Source organism: Aspergillus lentulus, assembly GCF_001445615.1.
Source record: "Aspergillus lentulus DNA, contig: Alt01, strain: IFM 54703, whole genome shotgun sequence".
Taxonomy (NCBI): Eukaryota; Fungi; Ascomycota; class Eurotiomycetes; order Eurotiales; family Aspergillaceae; genus Aspergillus; species Aspergillus lentulus.
Window position 1 is genome coordinate 467,612 of NW_028322123.1, and position 23,169 is coordinate 490,780.

A 23,169-nucleotide genomic window follows, 5' to 3' on the forward strand; every position below is an offset into this window, starting at 1 on the left:
GAATCGATTCATCAACCACTGCGCCTCGGAACGGAATTTATTCGTCCGCCGAAGTTAGAGTGGTTGCTACGGGAGTAGACACTGGGGATCTTGACAACCCGGTACTGCAACTGGAGTCTGGGGACAACGTCCATGATGCCCCTGACTCGATATGGATGATTGTAACCTTTGTCTGATATAGCGAACTCGACGTTGGAAGGATGAAAGAGAGAGACTGCGGCAGCGTTACTATACGTAAGTCATACGGATAAAATACAGAATACCAGCGGGATCTGCTCTGTATTTTACAAAGGTCATGGCTATACCGTTACGGCCTGCCTAAAGAGTCAAACTGAGACAGCTCAGAGCAATCCTCGATTGCAACTAAATCGAGGATGCAACGTTCTACTATAATGTAGATAGATGGACACAAAGTATCTAATAAGTACCTATCACTTCAAGTCCACTGCAAGATTCTTCCCTTACCTCTCCGGGAACGGTTGGAATAATGTAATGCTCTATCGATGCTGAAATCCTTCCAGAACTTCCTCATCCACAGGCCTGAGCACCGATCCGCTGTGGCGGGCCTCGGCGACACTGACAGTGACAGCTGGCATATGATGCGTCACATATTTCATGCTTCAACAATCATCATCCCCAGCGATGGCACATAAGTTAGCCATTACCAGCTTGACAAAACACACCAGGGTCTCTCCTCGCGCCTGTCTCCATTTCCTCGACATTATTACGACTTCCAAGAGGTCCAGATCAGGTAACAGTACTCCGTACCCTTGTCTGATCGGTTTTATTGATCTGTCATTCGAGAAGTCTCGGCAGGCGGACTGGGCCGATGGGAGGGCTTGTCTTCCATGGTCTCCGTTTCTCAACATATGTCAAGTCTTGGACAGCTCATTCACGGATTGTGCTGCGGCTCGTCAACTAAGCGATCTTGACTCAGTCTCCTCAAATAGGAAGCATATGATGTGCATGTGATGGGAGAGGTGTACTCACCTAATAGAGTTACGGCATCAGCGCATCTTGACTGAAGAGTCATGCTTCCATCTGAAGTACTTTTCTTTGTGAACATGGGCCACGTAGCGCCCTAACTTCTTCGAATCCTTCAGCGCCATATTACGCGTTACCTGCGGATACCACCGGCTCATGCAAGGGAGCATTGATCCATGGTTTCGGGAATAGACAGCCATTGATATGGAAGTAGGTCGAAGATTGGACCGTGAGGCCCGGATATATAACTCCGGAACCATCACAGGTGAGTAGTTCCGCCACTAATTTTTGCTGTCGATCAATAGTTGATACACCCACCTTTGCCCCATTGGAAAAGAAGCTGTTCGCCAATTCACACCTATGATTGGATGTCGTGGATTGGAGACGGCCGTATTGGTAAGTTTATTATTATAGCAGATCAGCCGCGTTTTCTCCCAGTCGAATGCTTCATCTCCTTGTTCGCGTGATGCAGTCCGGCGAGGGCAGACTGATAATTATCAATGTTGTGGGAGCGATCAATGGAACTATTGATCTCAACGATATGTACTTACTCTAAGGAGGTGAAGTCAGCTTGACCAATAGGTGATTGTACTCCTGTGAGGTTCGCTGTCTAGTATCTAGACAGTTGGCCTCTGGAGATCGTCAGATGCAGAAGAGCGTTAGTCGTAAGCCCAATGCAGCTGAGGGGGGTGGCTCCTGCGCACCGCTGTGCGCATAGATGTATGCATGGCAATGAGGCAGCCTTGGCCAGGGTAGACTCATGAATGCAATTGATTACAGTTTCGGTCTGAGAGTGCAGGTTGCTTTTTTCGTAGGATGTTGTCAGGCGCTCTTTAAACAGAGTTGTTTCGCGCGTATAAAGCACGGTGGAGCATCACAAGACAGTTTCAAAGCCGAGACAAACCTTGTGGACTCCAGTTCATGGATCTTGTCCTCGCTACGTTCTCTTCTGTGCCCGATTTTCTTGTTGCTCCATAAGACATGTCTTCGGAAAGTAGGTACCACCGGCTCTCTTGCACATTATCGGCATTGCGAAACCTGGATCGTTAACTAGTCTTCTCATGTTAGACGACGCGAAGCTACCATCCTTGACTGCCAACAAATTCGATTATTTGCAACAGCTGGTACAAATACCGAACATCCGAGAGGCTAGTTGCTTGTTTAGAAAACTGATTCAAGCGGGTGCAGACGCCAGGGTCATCGGATGTCCAGCTCGGGAGCCTCACGTATGGCCATTATGCCATCATTTACACTGATGGCAATGGCAAAGTGCGGCTACAAGCTTCTCCTTCAATTGCGAATAGCTGCCAGACCATCCTGTCACCCATCGTTATAAAGAACTTTCTGGAAGCAGTGGCACTATCGAACAAAGACAGAGTGTTACCCGGTCCAGGTAGGACCTTCAGATATTCACAACAGAAATTGACTGACGCCTGAGGGGTAGACTCCATCCACGAAACGCCTTCGGCCAGAGGAAGAAGCCCGCTGTCGCCACAGTCGCTTGGGACAGGAGATGTCAACGACGTGACGGACCAGGACGATGTAAAGGCGTCGGAGCAAAGAGGCGCAGCTGAACAGGTGCCTACTGATTATGGCCGTCGGGCAAAAAGGAGGAAAGTGTTGCATGAATGCGTGGTGCCACTGAACATCACTTGCCATCAGAAAGCCATGTTGCCGCTCCGAGACAGAAGGCTTCTGCGAAGATTCTATCAAAAAGCGTTCGAACGCCTGCAGCAAATCAACTGTCGAACCATCGCTAAAGCATATGTCAAACTTGTGGAGCCCCGAAAGCAAGTCAATTATCCTTATAACGGGCGAAAGCTCATCGCTGGTATCTCTCGGCAACTTGACCCAGAGATGACAAAGCCAGCCTGGTGGCCAAATGGTGTCACACATAGAGAGCCCGACCATCTTCCCAAGGCGGGTAAGATATAACGGAGTCTTTTTCCAAGTTTCAGAAGCTGACCATATCAGAGAGAGTTCGATTGCTTGTACACATTCTTTGCGAGCTCCGCGATAGCCGTGGCATCACCGTCGCGAAGCTTAGAGAGGCCGATCAATCCATCCGCCGTCAGATTTCACCACCGGACCGTCTGGGGGTCCTGGACGAGATCTATCGCGTCAGAGAAGAAGAGGAGAGTTACCTGGACAACCGTCTCGGTACGTAGCCCTTGAGGCCTATATCAACATAAAAAGATGCACACTCATCTCTTGATAGATGAACAAGCAGTTGTGTATATCTCCCGAGCACACTTGCCGGATGAGACAGACCCGAAGGATGCTGGTTCTCCCATGGCAGAAGTGATGAACGCAGACGTGAACCCAGTTTACAAGCGCGAGAGTCATGACATGGAGTCCCACACATCGGTCTTTCCATCAACAGGAGCTTTTTTCACCAGTCATACTGATACAACAAGCGGGAAGGGCGATCATGAAATCATGCCCACCAACCCGGGTTCCTGCCCCTCCGCGGCAGTACCGACTCCCAGGATACCGAATGACGTCCACGAAGGGGAACATCCGTTCTCTGTAAGCATCCCGTCAGCTCATACCTTCCACCATGCTCCTCCACCTGTCCCGTTAAACTTTCACGCCTTTCCTCTGCGATTTTATCATGAGCCGAATGTCAGTCATGGGCAGCAAGATCATCATGGGCCCGACATGGGCGTTGCTGGCCATGGTATGGAGAGTTGTCCAAATCCGTACTACTTTAACTTTTGACGTCCGATTCCTGGGAGGCTGATGGAGCTGGCTACAATCTGTCTTTGGGGAGGATTTTCTGGTTGCTTGATTTCGGTTCTTGTGGATCATTTGGCGGGCTATTTGATACAAGTCAAAGCGCATATTCTTGTTCATCATTGTACTTCATATAGAAAATTTAATAGTAGCTGAAAATAGTCAAGTGTTAAGAAATGGCTCGAGAAGCCGAAGACATTTTGAAGGAAGAAGAGGAAAGGGAGTTTCGGTTTGGAAGGGAGGCGACAGAAGAAGACACCCTAGTTGGCTGTGCACCTGACCTTCCAGAAGTGGTATCTAAAGCTGCCTTTGAGCACCGCACTAAGATGCTCGAAGCAAAGTTCATCAACTGAGGTTCTTTTGTAGATGACCTCTCTTGTTTGCAAAAGTTGTATATAAGAGGTTTATGATTTTTCATGAACAAGCGCAGTTTGTGTTTCAGCAGTGAAGCTAATCAAGATTAGATAGATGTCAAATGAATTCATCTTGCAAGTGCTGGACTTATTTCAACTAGTTACAAGAAAGAAGAGGAAAAAGCAAAAGAATGAATATGCTAGGGCTGTGATCCATTTACAGGCACTGCGAGTACCAGTCATTCACCTTCTGGCAAGTGCTTCCACTGACACAAGTTGTTGGCCCCGTCCAGCCGATACCGCCGCACTGTCCCCATTTCTGAGCGACTCCAGTAGGCCCTGCACCTCCTGTAGTAGTAGTGGTAGTCGTCGTCGTCGTCGTTGTGGAGCCAGAGCCGCTTGCTCCAAGACCCGCCATCAGGCCATTGTATGCCGGCTTCTTAACATAGTTCTCATCCCAAGGCAATGCGGCGCCGTAGCCTTGGAACACGCTGGGGACCCAGGAGTACTTGTCGGTCCAGTCCCAGATAGTGACACCCACACAGCCTGTGGTGCTAACGCATGCTGCGGCGACGCCCTGGAAGTCAGTGGACTGCTGAGCCAGCTTTGCGGCGGTCGAGGGCGTCTGCATGCGGATGTCAAGTTCGGTATAGGCCACCTCTACGCCGAGAGCAGTGTAGCCCTGCAAGACGGTCGTCAGAGCCGATTGGCTCGGAGTGCTGCCGACAATGAAATGTGCCTGGAGACCGACGCCGTCAATCTTCGCTCCGTAAGCCTTGACCATCTTGACGATGTTCTGTGCAGCAGTCGCTTTGGCGCCGGAGTATTCAATGTTGTAGTCGTTGTAGTAGAGTTTCACGTTGGGATCTGCGGCGGCAGCAGTCGCGAACGCAATAGGAATGTATGCTGGGCCGATTATCTGGTAGAAGACGGAGTTACGGAAGGTACCGTCCTCGTTCAGGGCTAGATTGACAGGCGTGTCAGTTTCGGAGGTACCATTGAAGGATAGATGGAGCAACGAACCTTCATTGACAACATCCCAGGCATAGCACTTCCCCTTGTAGTGAGTGACCACGTTGGTGATATGGTTCTTCATGGCCGCCAAAAGGGTTGCATTGGTCCATGACCCGCTAGAGACTGTCAACCGTTAGAGAGTATCTGACCATAAACAAGACGTCCACTTACCCCAGTTGGGTAGCTGACTGTGCCAGACCAGAGTATGGCACCGCATCATCTGGCCATTCTTGTTCGCCAGATTGACAATGGCGTCTCCGTTTGTGAACGAGAAAGAATTCTGAGAAGGCTCGGTGGCATCCCACTGTCCATCAAAGCAAGCAATTAGCTCCTGACGCAATGCTCCAGGGAAAAGACGTAAACAAACCTTCATGGAGTTTCCGGGAGTGATCTGACCAAAGTCATCGGTGTTGCTCAGTTGCGCGACATACGCAGAGTCCGAGAGCTCCGGGTTGTCAGTAGCGGAGCCAAAGTACTTTAGTCCTTTGGCTTTGGCTGCTGTGTTCAGGCCAGCTCCATATACGCTAGAGCGATGTCAGAGCTGTTTCTCCTCTCGTGAGTGGTAAACATACAGAGGCAGAGCAGCCAGGGCTGCTGCGATTGAAGATAGATGAACCATCTTGGAAAGTACTTTGAGATACGGATTCAAGAAGGATAGTTATCTAGTCTAGTCAATCGCAAAAATTCCGTCGTGCAGGTCTGGATGCCCGTTCTTATACGGACGAAGGTTATTATTATGATCTAGTAAAAGGACCAGGCTAATAAGACATGGTTCTCAATACTCCTCGTCCAGATTGATCCAGATCACTTCAACCGGCGCTAACGTCGTCGACGCTCGACGGCCGGCATAATTTCCTTGATATATTCTTCAGGTCAAGGATAATGCGAAGGCCGTGTGGCCTGCTCGGGGCATGGCACCGTGGCAGATTGGTGCAGGAAGGTATTGCCCACACTGACTTCATCGTTTTGGGCAGCATGACCGGCTCGAGTTCGGCCAAGGAACAGTAAAAGCCCCTATTTGTCGATTTGTTTTTGAAGCAGATCAAGCAATGATAGCTTTTAGCCTGAAGATAGACACGAACGCTCGTAGGAGAGACGGCTGACGAATGAATGTGAGATTGCCGAGGAGCAGGAAGGTGGGCCAAGGAAAATTTGTGTAGGGAGTGTGATTAATCTATCTTCAACACCAGAGTGATCATTACGAGTTAGTGTCGTTGACGAGGTATTTAGGGTGTTTCAGGGGTCACTTCAAGACTTCAAGTGCGACAATCGATGTTTTGGCTCCCCGTTTTAATGAGAGACTTTGCTACAAATGTCCTTTTGAGTTAAAAGAGGTAATCTGTCAAGCGCGAAAGCGAACCATGATCAACATTGCAAGAGGACCAGGTACGAACGACAAATGCTGACTAGACTACCACTCTTCAGCTTCAGTACGTCAACGAGGAAGCGAGATCCACTAAACCTCCAGGTTTCCAAAAGTGGAGTTCTTCAGGGAATGAAGGAACGGAACTTCCCCGCATTTTGTCCGGATAAATTGGAGCAGAGGAGTGGCTGACCATCTATCCAATTCACTCCTTAGATGAACTGGCTTCTAGCCGGAGACTTAACGAGACATGACTTTCGTCAGTAGCGAACTAACGTAAGCGGAGGTCATCTATTCATCCTATAGTCATAAAATTTCGTTACGTAGGATATTCGGCCCACGATTCCGGCGCCATTCGGCAGTTTGTCCATACAGCCTGAAGAAATACAGCCTGCAGAACAGCCTATGGCTGTATGTACATCATTGAAATTATAGGTTACCCCAAGCGATTTCAGGGATCGAAGATCCGAGAAATACACGAATCCCTGTGGAGTGCAGAAATGCGGAGAGCGATGCCTCTTTTCTCGGGTAGACAGATAGCGGGCATATTGCCCAACGTTGCCAGCCAGGCCGCGGTGTAGTGAGCTCAGAAGCATTCAGTCTGACAGACTACTGCACATGCAATAGCCAGTGCATCCCTGAAGTAACAACACGCCGGTCGACGAAAATTCTAACCGGTATGTACTCCTAAGGATCAGCCCTCTTTTCTGGCCTTCATCTCGGCAATGAATTTTGCGCTCTTGGAGGTCGGTATCACGTAGATCCTGACAAGCTCGTCGACTACTTCAACCTTGCCCCCACTAAGGATCTGCAGAAGCGGTAGTTTCTTGCCGGCCTTGATCAGTCCCCCTGTCACGGTTTCCATGAAGCAATCAACACCGTTGATCGTATACTCCTGCTTGGTGTCCCATGGCAATGGGAAGATGTACTCCAGATGATCTTGAATAGATGTCGCCTCAGAGAACGTTTTAATAAAGTCTGATTGGGCGTCCATGTGGTACAGCAGCACGGCCGGGAACTCAAGGGTACTTTCGGGAGACAAAGGATCGGGAGTCAGCCGAATATGTGCACCCTCCATGTCCGGCGGTTGGGCTGTCTTGCGAGTCCTGATCTGTCTGGCACGTAGTGCAGTACCGAGAAGCTGCTTTTCCTTTTCTATCCTTTCCTCTTCCGCCTTCTTTCGCGCCGCAATACGTTCCAGAGTGGCCTTGCGATCAGCAACTTTGGCGGCCACTTGTTGTAGCGACTTGTTGTTGGGGTCAAGGGCGAGACCCCGCGAGGCGGCATCTTCGGCCTCCGGAAGCTTGTCGAGGGAATAAAGCGCCATCGCGGAACGGTAATAGGCTTTGATATTGTTCGGGTTAAGCTTGAGAATAGAGGCGCAGTCGAGGGTGGTAGAACGGTAATTTTCTGAGCCAAATTAGCAACTTGTGCCAGGTGTGGCCATAACGCAGTGACCTACTCAGTTCCAGATTGCACAGAGCGCGGTTGATGTATGAAGCCTCCTCGACCTGCCGCAGGAGCTTCTCCTCCTCCTTTGGATCCTCTGGTTTATCCCACTTATCGAGTTTACTTGTCACTACCGCAAGAGCCTTGGTATAAAACTCCTTCGCATCGATCCACCTCTTTTCTCTCGCTGCCTCGTTACCTTGCTCGCGGTAGCTCTGGGCGACTTCACCACGGGTACCTTCGTTCTGGAGAGCTTGTATGGCGTCGAGCATGGGATTTTCGCCATCTATGCAGCGAGCGCATCGTCAGTCTTCGGTCATGATATTGCATCTACTGAGTGGGGAGGATAAGCATACTTTCGTCGCCCGCCTGATTGATATCGGTCATAAACAGCGGGGTCTTATTCATCATGCTCAAAAGCTCCTCCGAGGTATGTGACTTGACCGACGCCATAGCCGGCGGCAGCTTGGGTGCATTGGGGTCATTTTCGAGCTCCTTCAATCTCTCTTCGTTGATTGGAAAGGGAGTTTCTTCCACGGCGGGAGAAGGGCCGTCATTGTAGATTTTGGAGGGAGGCACCTCGGTAGTTGGAGGCTGTTCGTTAAGATTGAGGCGCTCGTCAAAGTCGTCTGGAAGCTCCTCTATTTGACCCATCGTGCTATCTGTGGTTGGATAACCAAATGGTTGACATCTTGATCAAAAAAGTCTCACGAAATCAGTACCTAACAAATGCGATCAGAACAAACATTGCAAACAAGAGGGGATAGGGTTTGCCCTTTTGCCTTATTGCCTTGGAAATGGAAGGCGGTGAGCTGTCCCTTCCGGAGGGTGTCCGCAACAGAAGGGTAAGTGCATATGTAGATTCGGTGATGCCTCTCTACTCCGTACATCAAGGGCAACGGCAGGTAGCTAGGTAGATGATGCATCTTACTGGAAGATAACTGGAAATTCATAAATAGTGGAAAATACTAAGGTAACCGGTGTTTCTGAATTTCATCTACTGTCCGCCCATCCCCAGGTACCGGACATTTGAGGGGAATGTACATCTGTATCCATCCAGTTCACAGCGCCATCGATGCCCATAGACAATTGTTTCATGAGATGCCATTGGGAGTACGGGATACCGCCGTTCTATTCCAGGCAGTTGAGTGTCGGACCCTTGAAATCAACATCCTATCCCTGGTTCACGGCATGTTTATATGATCAACTGCGTTCCTGGCTGGAGCCATGGTTGACAGTGTGCTTAGCACAAGCCACATCACTCCTTGAGCGTCCTTTCTTTTCAGGTCCTGAGCCTTCAGATGAGCCGTTAAGATAATGTCGTACAACCCAGTTCGTAACTTCTTGAATGGATTGAGTCGGACGAACCCCGCGGTCTCCTCAAACCCCGCAGCATCGGTTGGAGACCGATAGCCGATACAGGAGCTACAGTATGCTTATATAGTTCTTTGTAAACAGGGTACACGTTTTCCATGATCTCATCAAGCTCTGAATCCAGTCGATGGTATTGCGTTGAACATTGATCAATCCTTGCACTTGTCTGATATCACTCGATGAAAGAGATGGCGACTACTTACAACATCCTCGTCCTTCCGGGCGATGGGATCGGCCCCGAGGTCATGACCGAAGCGGTCAAGGTGCTAAAGGTCTTTGAGAATGAACACAGGAAGTTCAACCTCCGGCAAGAGCTCATCGGGGGCTGCAGCATCGACGCACACGGGAAATCCGTCACAGAAGAAGTCAAAAAGGCAGCTCTGGAATCCGACGCCGTGCTCTTCGCAGCTGTCGGGGGTCCAAAATGGGACCATATCCGTCGTGGTCTTGACGGGCCGGAGGGAGGCCTGCTGCAGCTGCGCAAGGCAATGGACATCTACGCGAATCTCAGACCGTGCTCGGCCAGCTCGCCGAGTGCGTCGATCGCGAAGGAGTTTAGCCCATTCCGCCAGGAAGTGATCGAGGGTGTAGATTTCGTCGTTGTGCGAGAGAACTGCGGAGGAGCGTATTTCGGGAAGAAGATTGAAGAAGAAGACTACGGTATGTCGTCACTTACAAGCAGTATGCTTTCAGGACTGACTCTGTTATTTCAGCAATGGACGAATGGGGCTATAGCGAACGCGAGATCCAACGCATCACCCGTCTCTCTGCGGAGATTGCACTCCGTCATAACCCCCCATGGCCCGTCATCTCGCTGGACAAAGCCAATGTACTGGCCTCTTCGCGGCTCTGGCGGCGCGTCGTTGAAAAGACGATGACTACCGAGTATCCCCAGGTGAAGCTCGTGCACCAGCTGGCGGACTCAGCGTCACTGATTCTAGCGACTAACCCGCGCGCCTTGAACGGCGTCATCCTGGCCGACAATACATTCGGCGACATGATTTCTGACCAGGCCGGTTCCATCGTCGGGACATTGGGCGTGCTTCCCAGCGCCAGTCTCGATGGGCTACCCAGTGAGACTAGAAAGAGAACGAATGGTCTGTACGAGCCGACACATGGATCTGCCCCGACGTACGTTCCTTCCCTCGTTTCCTGATTTTCAGGTTTCACTATGAAGCAAGTTGACAATCATCTGCAGAATCGCGGGCCAGAACATCGCCAACCCCGTCGCCATGATCCTCTGCGTGGCACTCATGTTCCGCTATTCGTTAGACATGGAGGCCGAGGCGCAGCAGATCGAAAAGGCAGTGCAGGGTGTTTTGGATGCTGGGATCCGCACCCCTGATCTGGGAGGGAAATCGGGGACGAATGAAGTTGGGGATGCAATTGTTGCTGCGCTGCAGAGTAGTTCATAAGCTTTGATGGGCGTGTCAGCCAGACTGAGATCAGGTTATGACAGATTCAAAGAAAGAAAACTCCTTGAGTCTAGACTCTTTTCCCCAATAGTGAGGTGAAGCTTGAGCCTCAGGTCTGATTCACCAGAACAATGGGCGCAATCAAGTGACGGGAGTGAACAAAGACATCTCCTCAGAGTTCAAACATCGGTTATATTGTTTTGCATGGCTTATCATACTGAGTTATGAGAAAAAACAAAAGATGCTGGATTAAACAATCTGTTAAGGAATAATATAAGCCATGACTATACCTACATCCATCTCACCTACCTTCTACAATCTCGCAGTCCTCTACAATTCCAACCATTCAATTACTACGAAATGCCCAAAGACAATAGACACACATCCTACATCTCCCGCCTCCAAACCCTCCCGAACCTAGACAGCTCCTCCAAACGCACCCTCCTCTGCTCCATCGCCACCGACATCACAGCAACCTTCATCTGTATCTCAAGACACATCGAAAACGGCACTCTGAGCGATGAACATACAGCCTCCATCGAGAGCGTCATCGACATCATCAAGGGAACAGAGGTGTCGCACCGCCGGATGCTGGAGCAAAAGGTAAAGCGGTATGCGCGGCTGACGCGACGGCTGAAAAGTGACAGGGAATGGATGCGTAGGGAGTTTGGCGAGCTGGTGAAGCGCGCGGATGCGGTCAATTTGCGGTGGAGCAAGAGAGTGCGGGATCTGGAGGTGGTGAATAAGGCGATAAGGAGGGAGTTGGTTATGGGCAAGCAGTGAGGAATCTCAAGATGGGGATAGGAGCAGCAGATGCGACCGAGGATGAGTTTTGAGTATCCCGGTGACATCAACGCAATCTTTTTGATGCTTTAAGCTTTCATCGCTGGAATTTGGACATCTGCAAAACAACATCAATTTCACGTGGCAATGTTCCCCTGTCGTCCGTAATTGGCCGATAAATTTTGATGGTGGACGACTCCGTGGCAAAATCAGCCATGGGGTGAATATTCCATTTGGAGATTGTCACATCTCAGTAAATGCACTATTTGACCATCAGTATTCATATAGACGGTCAATTGCTGAATTGAATCGAATCGCCATATCCTCTGCAGGTAGATAGATAGAAGTGACTTGTGCGTTCTCAAGGCGGAATCAAAGTTCCGAGGTTGAATCACGCAAAAAGTTTCGGATCGGGATTCCCAGCACACCCCTGGCAGAACTCACAGGCATCATCCGACAATGATGATATCAAACTAATCACCAAAGGAATTTCTACCTGTAGTCTCATTCTGGTTGTTATCCACGGTAGTCACTGATCTTCCAATACTGACGCGATAGAGTACAGCATACTCCGTTACAGCCGGACGATCAGCTGCGCGAGGAAAATGTCGCGATGCTTCCCCAGATGTTTCCAGAATCCGGTCCAGATCCCGCGAAGGAAAAGCCAGTAATCAAGCAGATATATCAGATCATTCCTTCTGGGACCAAATGAAATGGACCTCGGCATCTGAACACTTATCGGCCAGAATCTTTGCACTGATTCGGCCCGCGGATCCACTCCCTTTTGTCCTTCATGTGCGACAACTGACAAGAAAAAGAGTCGACGCCTCCCAGGCTCAGTGACCTTTGACCTTCTTTTCTCCCCTTCATTGTACATTCTTTTCCTTTTGACTCTCGATACCCATAGTGTTCTGTCTCTCTTTTTTTGAGTTCCGTGTTTGACCTGAAGAGGCTGTTCAGTGTTGACCCACCTATCGATACCCCGGAAAGAACACAATCCGCCGAAATGAGCAGAGCCGGGGATTATGACGCCGTCCGCAAGGACATCATTGCTCAGTTGAAGAAACCCGACTATGACGATGGCAGCGCAGGTCCCGTATTCGTACGACTGGCATGGTTCGTTTTCTTTCTCTCCTTTCCGGCACACTCGCCACTGACACTTCTCCGCTACCAGGCACTCCGCAGGCACATATGACCTCGAAACCGACACCGGCGGCTCCAACGGCGCAGGCATGCGCTACGAAGCCGAAGGCGGCGACCCCGCCAACGCCGGCCTCCAGCACGGCCGGGCCTTCCTCGAGCCCGTCAAGGAGAAACACCCCTGGATCACATACGCCGATCTGTGGACACTAGCCGGCGTGGTCGCCATCGAAGCGCTGGGCGGCCCCAAGATTGTCTGGAAGCCCGGCCGGACGGACCTCGTCGACGACTCCAAGGTTCCCCCGCGCGGCCGCCTGCCCGACGCCGCACAGGGCGCCGAGCACCTCCGCGCTGTCTTCTACCGGATGGGCTTCAACGACCAGGAGATCGTCGCGCTAGCAGGCGGACATAACCTCGGCCGCTGCCACATCGACCGCAGTGGGTTCCAGGGTCCCTGGGTGAACAACCCGACACGGTTCTCGAACCAGTTCTTCAACCTGCTGCTGAAGCTGGACTGGAAGCCGAAGACGCTGCCGAACGGGATTAGCCAGTTTGTGTATGTGGATCCGGACGCGGAGGAGGGCGACGAGCCGCTCATGATGCTGCCAACGGATATCGCGCTCAAGACGGACCCTGCGTTCCGCGTGTGGGTGGAGAAGTACGCGGCCGACAAGGACCTATTCTTCGATCATTTCGCCAAGGCGTTTGCCAAGTTGATGGAGCTGGGGATCAAGCGTGATGAGAACGACCGTGTCATCAACGCCGATAACGTCAAGGGCGGGTACATCTCTGCGCCGAAGAAGAGCAATCACCCCACTGGGCCGGCGAAGGGGGCTCACGGCGGTTGCCCTGTGGCGGCGTCGCAGGGTGGATGCCCTCGGGCTAAGCTATAATCCTTTTCTTTCTCTGCCTGTCAATATTTTAGAATCTTCCTTTTTGTGGATACAGGATCGGACTAGATAACTAGATCACGGGTGCATGTACATGTATAGATTAGACGCATACAATACCATGTTTGATTTTGCTCCAAAGCAAATCGAGTCGTCTTTTCTCATAAGAAGAGGAAACTATTCGTGTAGGATAGAAAGAAGATCTTCAGTACTAATATACCCGGGGAAAGGGGAGAGTAAATGCGGGGAAGAAAGTATCCCTGCAGCCGCACAGACAAACGGCATCAACGGCACCTCCGCTTCGCTAGAATTTATAATTCATTGGTCGTCGAGATTTTTATTATTCATAGCATTATCAGCATGGCTTGATCTACTTGGGAATGTTCCTCGGCCTAGAGACGGGTGTCGATTGTTGACAGTTGACTTTGGTGGCCTGTGTGCAGTGTAGCCACAGTATGCATGTACCTTGTTGAAATCCAATCCGCTACAGATGAATTGTCTATTTTTGACTATCATCTCGGGTGAAACCGTACTATGAAATTCAAGAACTCAATATGGCAAATAACAGATTGTTGACCCAAATCAAATCATCAACCATGTAAGCAAGCTGCAACAAGCTAGCAAACTCCAACCCAAAGCAAAATAGAACAAGCAAAACCTCACTTAAATTCATATACTGAGCCTTGTGCTTCTCCTGGTGCCGACTCTTTCGGTCCGTTCAGCCCGAGTTCGTGCTCTTTTTCTCGGGGGTGGTTTCATCGTAGTGTCTGCCGTGGCACCATTGTCACCATCGCCCTTGTCGGTACCGTTGACATTGTTGCCTTCGCTGCGATTGTTGTTGTCGCTATTGTCATGCACTTCTTCGATGGCTCGCTTTGGCGACACACGCATATAAATTGGCTGCAAGGCACCACACACCGCGAATCCCGCCATCATCTCCGGTGATGGCTGACCTGTCTGCCCTGTTCTCTGTTTTTCGGGGCTGTTCGACGCAGATGGGATCCAGAAGAATTGCTGCGTGGGCGAAATCGACATTGCGCTGGGGTCGCCGGTAGGCTGCATCACGAGCGTGTTTGTGAAATTGGCGAAATTGCTGAAGGGGTTCTGCGGGCTGTTGCTTCTGCGATTGAAGCCGCTGAATAGGCTAGTCGTGTTCATTGGTGGGTTGATCTCGAACGGGTTCACGCCTACAGGTTGCGCCATTGCAAAAGTCGAGACGAACGGCCCGACGGTGGCTGGTATCGCAGAAGTGTATGTGGTGGGAGCCTGCGTGTATGCAGCCTGCTTCATCCCTGTTGGAACGGGTGATACTCGCATAGAAGATCTGACTGACGTTGGAGCGGAGGGTAGATCAGGGCCGGACGAGCGGCCTGACGAGTGGCCAGCCGAGCTGACGGAAGTCTGACTTCGCACAGTTATACTCTGTTCCTGTTCCTCTGTAACACCATCTGCTGCAAGCTTGAAGCGGTCTGCGTTGGGCAAGATTCGGTCCCAGGGAGGTGACTGCGTGGGGAGCGCAGGTTCGGCTCTGGTCCAGGGCGTATGCTCCTGGGCAACTAGTTTGCCCTCCATTTTCACCTTCATCATGTCAAGCAACGAGTGATACGCAAGACTGAATACTTCGGGCTCCGGGTCCATGACTCGTTCGTAAACGAGGAATGGCACCGAGGTGTTTCTCCACCATTCCGGAGGTACTCTCTCATCCCTATGGGCCGGTGGAATATCGCCGATGATCAGGCCCGCGTTCATCGTGCTGTCATACATCTTGAGGAAGCCATGGTCGGTCTCTCCTCTCTTAGTGTCCGTCCAAAACACGCGATACCGGTAATCCTTGTAATAAATGCCTCCCAACCAACGGTACGTGGCCTTTTGCAGCTGACCATCTCCATCGCAAAAGTCGAAGGTGATGTCCTTGGTGTGGTTTTTGATTGAAACCTGCTCGTCAAGTCCCACTACCATGCGCAGGGGAAGAGTGTCGAATCTTCTCTCGATGGTTACAGATTGTGGAGCGTTGCATGCCGTACAATCCGCATGAAGAAGAGGCGCGAACGGACGGGCCATCACCTCGGTCATGGACACCCCATGCATATCACCAGGATGCAGGTCGGGCGCCACGAAGGTTTTGGTATGTGCTTGAACAGTGGCAGCCTGCCCGGTACATTGACAAGGCGCAACTGCTTCTCGGTAGGTGAAGTGGAACTGGTCAAAGTGCCCCGCGCAATCAGACCAGACAGTCCACAAAGGGCTGAGCAATCCAGGCTGGACGCCTGCTACGTGCTCCTGAACGACTTCCCAGAAGTGGTCTCTCATTTCTGAATTTTCATCCAGGGAGAGAACATCCCAATTGACATCAGTGGCCTCGATAAAGGCTCGCTCCAGTGCACCGAAGCGGGTCTCCCATCCAGCCCTCTTACGATCGATAACCGTGGACCCAGCATCGAGCAATTTGCCCACAACAATCAAACTGTCGATGGTGCTCGAGTTATTTTTCCAGATAGGGCCTCTGCCTCGGCAGGGGTAGTCATTGCCGGTGGGATCGATAATCGTTCTGGTAGGGTCGTGCGGGTCCAACGAGAGCCGCACTTGAGCATTTGCATGGTACAGTCCAACAATGGCTTTCGATATGTCTCTTTCATCCAGAGCAGTAAGATATGGCCGGGCGACGGTCTGTGGAGCAGCGCTGGCGTCTCGCTCAAGCTCCAAGTAGGCATATTTCATGACGACTTTTTCAACGTCCTCGATGATTGCTCGAGCCATGTGAGCAGGCACGCGAACGACCGCAGAAGGAGCGGGTGCGGGTATAAAGACGCCCGTTGGGTTCGCAGGGGCTGTAAGGGTTGGGTTTGCGAGTGGTCCAGCTGCTGCACTAACCACGGCCGTTGTCAGGTTATTGTTTTGAAATGCAGCAGTATTGCCATTACCCCCAAGGTTCAACGCGCCCATCGCGGGCGGGCTTGACCCTAGTGTTTCTGCTTCGGACATGTCCAAGTCACGACTGGGCTTGTTCATTCGCTCAAGGTAGATATCGGGAATATTCGCTGCAGCATTCGCCGGTCTGACAAAGTCGGGTTGCGTGGTGCCGTCCAGCGCCGGGGGATCAGGGTAGTATCTGCTGATGGGCAGGAGAGAGGGATGGTCGATCTCGCAAGACAACAGTCTCGGGCCACCATCTTTGCCTTCAAAGTCTAGAAGGTCTCTGAAAGATCGAGGTCGGTGATAGTCTGCCGTGTAATAAAAGATCTTCCACAGAGCTTGCAGAATTCTCAAATTGGTCAACCGCGATGGCATTCCCGTGTCGATTCCCCAGCTGTAAAAGTCCAGCATAGCTACCATTTGCTCGCGTACGTATTTGCGCGTACGGAGGACAACGTCCGCAGACTCCCCAAGGAACTTCCAGCTTGGGGGTGGATCAGGCATCTCGGCGAGATTGAACCTGGGGTGGCGAAGGGCAGGGTTCGGCCAGTTGTGGCCATGAGAAGATTCGCCGGACGAATGCTCCGCCGGTGAGCTCATTGTGGTTGTAAGTAGAGTGAACTGTTGAAGATGAGTGCTAGAACACTATTGTAGGGACAAATTGCGCAAAGTAAACAATTGTATGGCAAGGAACAGGGAGATAGGGATGAAACGATACAAGTTGGAACAAACAGGAGCAGGTCGAGGAGAATGAGACGATTTAAGTACGCAGTAGAGTCTCGTCTTTCGAGACATATTGCCATTCATTCAGAGACTGGAGACAAAGGACCTCATGGCGACTTGATGGTAGACAAAGATAGAGCATAGAACAAGTCAGACGTGGAAAGAATACCCATATTCTCGGCAATGAGGACCGAATACTTGGCTATCAATCCTGGTTGCAGAGCTCTCCACGTCTGTTTCTCCAACAGTTGAGCAGAAAGCAACCTCTACTAAAAGAAGGTGTGCAGATTGCCAGGCTGCCATGGCCAGTCAACAAGCGACGGGGTAGGAGGATCGAGTCAAAGGACTGTTTCAAATCAATCACCATCATGGTGACAGGCCCTTTGTCCAGGTTTCGAAGGTCTTGATTGTGTCTAGAACAGACATTCCAGCAAACTCAACAAAGATGGAGAACATAATGGCTGTTGCGACGATCCGCGCTAAACTCTAACCCAGCGAAGTGGACGATGGAGCTGCGAACATGCTACATGGTTGCGAATGTCAGTTATATGGCAGATGGAAGGGCCTGCACAAATGGGATCACATCAAATTAGCACACGATATGAGATCAAAGAGCATCTGCTGTTTCTACAAGGAAATCTCGCTCTGTCGTAAGGTGCCTCTTGAAGACATCTCTTTCATCAGATTGATACACATTTTCATCGAGAAAAAGACGAGCAAGAAAAGCACTGCAAGAGGTCTAGAACCATCACTCAGAAGAGTCCATGAAGGTCTCAAAGACATACGACAATCCTCTAAATGGCAGACATAGGATCTCTGAATGAAGACAAAGACCGACAATCGCCAGTACATCTGATACAATACACATACATGCCAAGTCACGTGCCAGATCTAATGCGAAGAACAGGTAATTTATCCCTGTTGAGTTTAGCGGCTTCGACAAGCGAGCCCTTAAGCGGGCTTTACCCAATCAGGCTAGACCACTGCTTACCCGATCCCACAACGGGAGCGAGCAAAGTCATGGAAGGCGCCCTCGATTTCACCTCTCCTTCATCCCTCTTGCTGTCGACAATCAATCGCGAGTCCCGTCGCGCCATCGCCCATCATGTGTACGTTCATCCCATATTCCCGGACTCCCTTTTGTTCGCACATTGCTATTTCCTCGATTATTTGGTTCGGAAAAGTGGTTGCAAATGATGGAAATGAGAGACGGGTTTCAAGACCGTTGAAAATTGCTCCATCGGAGGATGCTTTTCGGAGACGATAAAAATTCAGAAATGACGGAGAGAACAAGAGGCTGACTTGATTTTTTTTCTCGATTCTACAGCGCTCGTGTCCGGCGAGAAGACGAACTTCCAGTACATCTTGCGTCTGCTCAACACCAATGTTGACGGCAAGCAGAAGATCATGTACGCCTTGACCCAGATCAAGGGTGTCGGCCGTCGTTACTCCAACTTGGTTTGCAAGAAGGCCGATGTTGATCTGAGCAAGCGGTAGGTTTCAATCTTTTTTTCTTCTTAGGACATCTACAAGTCGGTGGTGTTGGTGTGGACACGAGGAGAGCGAATGAATCGACTTGAAAGAGTTTCACTACGATGACAGAAGTTGACTTGAATCACAGCGCTGGTGAGCTCACCACCGAAGAACTCGAGCGTATCGTCACCATCCTCCAGAACCCCACCCAGTACAAGATCCCCAGCTGGTTCCTCAACAGACAGCGCGACATCGTCGATGGCAAGGACTCCCAGGTTCTGTCCAACGGTCTGGACAGCAAGCTCCGTGAGGATCTCGAGCGCCTGAAGAAGATCCGCTCCCACCGTGGTCTGCGTCACTACTGGGGTCTCCGTGTCCGTGGTCAGCACACCAAGACTACCGGCCGCCGTGGACGCACCGTCGGTGTCAGCAAGAAGAAGGGCTAAACCATTACGGATGTCTTTTTTGTTTTCCGCTGGAGTGGATTTGGTGGGACTATGTTGGTGTGTGGTTACGAATCCTCGTGGGACTCTGGACTTGATCTGGTGTTGATTTAAAAACGACACGGGCCCCAACAAAAGCGAAAGAAATCATACCAATATGAAATGAACAGATCAAAATCACTCCTTTTTCCTTTCACGTTATGACTCGGCATAGCTGGTATTCTATGGACCTACCTACGTGGTGGTAATGATTTCGCCGTACCGTTCCATTGTACTTCCGTAGTTCGAGTAGGCGTGCGTCACGTACAAGGACTCCAATACTTAAATGATCTTTACCGGTCTGAGAAAAGCTGCCATCTTTCTATAAAGTATAGTATATATATCGCCTTCTCAACTGAGCCATACAATCCTGAGCATCGTTTATAAATAAAATTGGGTTATGCAATATCCGCACAGACAACACTATCCAAAAAAGACTGCGATATAATCAAAAAGCCAGCATGTTTCCAGTATAGCAACGAAAAACGATGTCTAGAACCATTCACCTCCAAGCCAGCGGTTGAAGAATTCAAGACTGGCCTCGGGCTGGTCCATGGGAACCATGTGTCCAGCACCGTAGAGACGCATGAAGGTGAAGTTGCCGTGAGACTTGATCTGGCCAATCTTCTTGCCCTTGTGTTCATTCTCCTCGATGACCAGATCCTTCAAAGGAAGAGGTGCATACTCCTTCTGTCCAGGCCACTCGAGAGCCTCGGTCCAGGCCTTGTTACCGAGCCAGTTGCAAATGAAGTCCGCGTCACCGGCGTAAATCAGGACGGGAATCTGCTCAAGAAGGCCAGGAACCAGGCGGTGATACGGCTTCATCCAGTCACCGTGGAAGAGGAAGTTGCGGTTGATGTCAAAGTTGCAGGATTCGTAGCCATCGACTTCGGCACCGACAGCTTCGCGGACTTCACGCTTGTTCAGGTACTCGCTAACATAGCCCATGCCCTTGTAGCACAGGTTACTCGTATCCTCACACTTGCCACGAATATCGTAGACGTTCTGGCCGGTTCTCTGGTAAGGACCAAGGAGGGCGTTGTTGCAGTAAATCGAAGCAGGGACGCAAATCCAGGAACTCTCTGTGTTGTAGCAAGACTCAATCATCGACTTGCAACGAGGCAGAGCGTTATCCATAGATTGGCAGCTGGCTTCGTCCAGGACAGCAGGATAACCACCCTCACCGCAAGCCATGGGCCGGTAGTAGTCATACTGAGTCAAACCATCGGTGAGACCATTGCCAATGAGGACGGACTTCAGGTTGATGTTGCGCTTCTTGTGAGACAGGATCTCAGAGGCAAATACTGGGATGTAGTGACCAGCGTACGACTCTCCAGCAATGTGGAAGTCCTGCTTGGCATATTCGGGGAATTGCTTGAAAAAGAGGGTAAGGAGGGCGTAAACATCCTTGCCTGCAGCAACGGTGTCGCTAACAGCAGCGCCACTGTAAGAATAGCCGACATTGACGGGCTGGTCGAGGAAGATGACGGAAGCGTTGGAGTTCCAGGCAAAGTCATTGTAGACGGGCTTGATCTTCTCGTTGATGCTGCTGGGGCCAAGCTCCAGGAACAATCCAGTAAGGGAAGAACAGCCAGGACCGCCGTTGAGCCACAGCACAACGGGGTCGTTCTTGGGGTCATTACGGGACTCGAAGAACCCTTTGAAAGTTAGCATTCAGCCATGCAAGGCCGAGAAATCAAAGTGAAACTCACAGTAAAACAGGTGCTTGTCATTCTCGTTATCGTCAAGATAACCAGTGTACTGCTTCACACCAGGATCGATACCGAGAGCACTAGGATCGGTCTTCTTGACTCTCAGATCATAAGCCTCGAGCTTGCCATCGATCTCCCGCTCCTTCTCGCCGCTAGCTCCAGTGACCCAGACACTCTGGACATCAGCACCGCGGACGATGTGGTCCCAGTGGGAGTCAGGACGACGGGTGTGCTTCTTAGGCAGCGAGAAGACAGGGTTATGATCCATGCTGTTAGGGAAGTGGCTAGCAACCTCATCCCACAGATGACGAGCCTCACCAGACAGGGTCTTGAGCTGCTCTTGGAAGTCATGAAGAGGCTTGGCCAGTGTGTCGGCACCCTTCTTGGGCAATCCGAGGATCTGCTGGAAGGGAGGAGCAGCCGCAGTGGCCGCTCCGACCAGCAATGTAGCTGGAAGAACTCTCATGATGACTTAATTCGTTTCCAGATCCACCCGGGATGTGTATTGATGATGGATGGGAGGATGGATGATAGAGTACCCTGGGGATGGGGGATGACCTGAGCAGCGAGCTTATCAGTACCGTATCAGTGGGATGGAGAGAGCACAGTGATGGTTGGCAACGTACGATTCACAGATAAACAAAGCACAAATTGCTAAAACAGTTGATGAACACTCGACTGGCTTGAAGATAGATGAAGAGAAGAGGAGAGGAGATGGCGGATGGATGGACGAGAGGTGAAGCTTGATGGGCAGGGCCAATGACGACTGAATCAGCAGCACTGATAGCAAGGTACGGAGGCAGCCACTCAGAGCGCGGTGCCTTGTGCGGAGAACCAGTCACATGCCGGGTCACCTGCCGCTGAGTCACGAGGGCGGCATGAGACCAGCGTCATCGCATTTTTAGTAGGTACATTGGGGATAGTCGCATTTTTGGAGGGACTACATGACTTTTTTCATCACGAACAGCCACATTTATTTCGATCTCATAGATTAATATTGTTTAAGTTTCGATTGCAGAGAGCCCAGGAGGCTCAGAGAACATAGACAGAATGCCTATCAATCAACCCTCCAATCAGATCAAATTTACCAATGTATCAATCGTCCGATTAAAAAAGGGTTCATTCCATCTCCCCTTCAGATAAAAGCATACTGAATCATCACTAATCCTACAAACAGGCAAGAAGAGATTCGAACTCGCGTGCTACAAAAACAAACTCCTAGAATACCGCTCCGGCGCCGAAAAAGACCTCGACAATGTCCTCCAAGTCCCCACAATCTTCCTCTCCGTCTCAAAAGCCCAAACCGCCCCCTCCGCCGAACTAACAAAAGCCTTCGGCTCAAACGTATCAACCGACGAAATCCGCCAGGAGATCCTCCGCAAAGGCGAAGTGCAGGTCGGCGAGCGTGAGCGCAAGGAGATGCTGGAGCGGGTGGGGAAGGAAGTCCTCGACATCGTCTCCGGGCGCTTAGTTGACCCCAACACGAAACGGGTGTACACGCCGGGAATGATTTCCAAGGCGCTGGACCAGTTGAGCTCGGCGAGCGGGCAGCAGCAGATGCAGCAGGAGGGGAATGGGAACGGGAACGGGGCAGGGGATGAGAATGGGCCGGCGCAGCCGCGGAAGCCGCTTTGGACAGGCGTGACGCCCAATAAGTCGGCGAAGAGTCAGGCGCTGGAGGCTATGAAGGCGTTGATTGCGTGGCAGCCTATTCCTGTAATGCGGGCTCGGATGCGACTCCGTGTCACTTGTCCTGTGGCGCTGCTGAAGCAGTCTGTCAAAGCTGCTGCGGCGCCTGGGGCGAACAAGGAGAAGGAGGCACCGTCTGGCGGGGCGAAGAATAATAAGAAGGGTGGAAAGGGTGGTAAGGGGAAGGCTGCGCGGCAGCAGGACTCCGATGTGGAAGCTGGTGGCTCGGACGCGGAGACGGCGCCTGCTGTGAAAGCCCCAACCAACGTCAAGGACAAGATCATGAGCTACATTGAGTCGGTGGAGAGTCAAGAAGTGGTTGGCGGTGATGAGTGGGAAGTGGTGGGGTTCGCTGAGCCAGGCGCCTTCAAGGGGTTGAACGACTTCATTGGCACCGAGACTCGCGGAAGAGGTCGAGTCGAAGTGTTGGACATGGCGGTTACCCATGAGGATTGAGGCTTCCCTTCTCCGTGACATCCCTCCGCCCAATCAATGATTACTGTCTTTAGAGTCAACTAAAAGTATATATCCTGCATGTTTCACTTGATGTCTGTTACGAGCGATGACAGGGCTATGTAATGATTAGTCAAAGAATAGCATTATAGAGATTGAACAGTCAATGTTTCTGGAAGTATTTGACTATGGGTAAATATGAGTGGTAGTGTTAGAAGACACG

General features: G+C 51.0%; 10 protein-coding genes across 10 annotated transcripts; 6 read left to right on the forward strand and 4 right to left on the reverse strand.

Moving 5' to 3' along the window:
- Positions 1 to 2,045: 2,045 nt before the first annotated feature.
- ALT_0135 (DUF2841 domain-containing protein) lies at positions 2,046 to 4,073 on the forward strand (the record flags this gene model as incomplete). The annotated part of the gene is made up of 6 exons (XM_033561543.2): positions 2,046 to 2,108; positions 2,173 to 2,377; positions 2,429 to 2,908; positions 2,959 to 3,144; positions 3,203 to 3,664; positions 3,895 to 4,073. 6 exons carry the CDS (start codon positions 2,046 to 2,048, stop codon positions 4,071 to 4,073), a joined length of 1,575 nt encoding a protein of 524 aa, XP_033417434.2.
- Positions 4,074 to 4,290: 217 nt separating this feature from the next.
- On the reverse strand, positions 4,291 to 5,706 carry ALT_0136 (putative endo-1,4-beta-xylanase; the record flags this gene model as incomplete). The annotated part of the gene is made up of 5 exons (XM_033561542.2): positions 4,291 to 5,036; positions 5,097 to 5,210; positions 5,259 to 5,391; positions 5,455 to 5,611; positions 5,660 to 5,706. The coding sequence occupies 5 exons, from the start codon at positions 5,704 to 5,706 to the stop codon at positions 4,291 to 4,293; spliced, it is 1,197 nt and encodes a 398-aa protein (XP_033417433.2).
- A 1,438-nt stretch (positions 5,707 to 7,144) lies between these two features.
- Positions 7,145 to 8,553, reverse strand: ALT_0137 (HSP70/90 family co-chaperone CNS1; the record flags this gene model as incomplete). Its single annotated transcript, XM_033561541.2, has 3 exons — positions 7,145 to 7,860; positions 7,913 to 8,185; positions 8,256 to 8,553. The coding sequence occupies 3 exons, from the start codon at positions 8,551 to 8,553 to the stop codon at positions 7,145 to 7,147; spliced, it is 1,287 nt and encodes a 428-aa protein (XP_033417432.2).
- A 908-nt stretch (positions 8,554 to 9,461) lies between these two features.
- Positions 9,462 to 10,688, forward strand: ALT_0138 (3-isopropylmalate dehydrogenase; the record flags this gene model as incomplete). Its single annotated transcript, XM_033561540.2, has 3 exons — positions 9,462 to 9,933; positions 9,987 to 10,404; positions 10,472 to 10,688. The coding sequence occupies 3 exons, from the start codon at positions 9,462 to 9,464 to the stop codon at positions 10,686 to 10,688; spliced, it is 1,107 nt and encodes a 368-aa protein (XP_033417431.1).
- Positions 10,689 to 11,048: 360 nt separating this feature from the next.
- Positions 11,049 to 11,471, forward strand: ALT_0139 (uncharacterized protein; the record flags this gene model as incomplete). The annotated part of the gene is made up of 1 exon (XM_033561539.2): positions 11,049 to 11,471. The coding sequence occupies one exon, from the start codon at positions 11,049 to 11,051 to the stop codon at positions 11,469 to 11,471; it is 423 nt and encodes a 140-aa protein (XP_033417430.2).
- A 1,006-nt stretch (positions 11,472 to 12,477) lies between these two features.
- Positions 12,478 to 13,504, forward strand: ALT_0140 (peroxidase; the record flags this gene model as incomplete). The annotated part of the gene is made up of 2 exons (XM_033561538.2): positions 12,478 to 12,587; positions 12,646 to 13,504. 2 exons carry the CDS (start codon positions 12,478 to 12,480, stop codon positions 13,502 to 13,504), a joined length of 969 nt encoding a protein of 322 aa, XP_033417429.2.
- A 666-nt stretch (positions 13,505 to 14,170) lies between these two features.
- On the reverse strand, positions 14,171 to 17,014 carry ALT_0141 (uncharacterized protein; the record flags this gene model as incomplete). The annotated part of the gene is made up of 1 exon (XM_033561537.2): positions 14,171 to 17,014. One exon carries the CDS (start codon positions 17,012 to 17,014, stop codon positions 14,171 to 14,173), a length of 2,844 nt encoding a protein of 947 aa, XP_033417428.2.
- A 1,228-nt stretch (positions 17,015 to 18,242) lies between these two features.
- ALT_0142 (40S ribosomal protein uS13) lies at positions 18,243 to 19,056 on the forward strand (the record flags this gene model as incomplete). The annotated part of the gene is made up of 3 exons (XM_033561536.1): positions 18,243 to 18,246; positions 18,465 to 18,630; positions 18,759 to 19,056. 3 exons carry the CDS (start codon positions 18,243 to 18,245, stop codon positions 19,054 to 19,056), a joined length of 468 nt encoding a protein of 155 aa, XP_033417427.1.
- Positions 19,057 to 19,584: 528 nt separating this feature from the next.
- Positions 19,585 to 21,270, reverse strand: cp3 (carboxypeptidase C PRC1; the record flags this gene model as incomplete). The annotated part of the gene is made up of 2 exons (XM_033561535.2): positions 19,585 to 20,750; positions 20,805 to 21,270. The coding sequence occupies 2 exons, from the start codon at positions 21,268 to 21,270 to the stop codon at positions 19,585 to 19,587; spliced, it is 1,632 nt and encodes a 543-aa protein (XP_033417426.2).
- A 584-nt stretch (positions 21,271 to 21,854) lies between these two features.
- ALT_0144 (guanine nucleotide exchange factor SDO1) lies at positions 21,855 to 22,949 on the forward strand (the record flags this gene model as incomplete). The annotated part of the gene is made up of 2 exons (XM_033561534.2): positions 21,855 to 21,921; positions 21,982 to 22,949. The coding sequence occupies 2 exons, from the start codon at positions 21,855 to 21,857 to the stop codon at positions 22,947 to 22,949; spliced, it is 1,035 nt and encodes a 344-aa protein (XP_033417425.2).
- Positions 22,950 to 23,169: the final 220 nt, after the last annotated feature.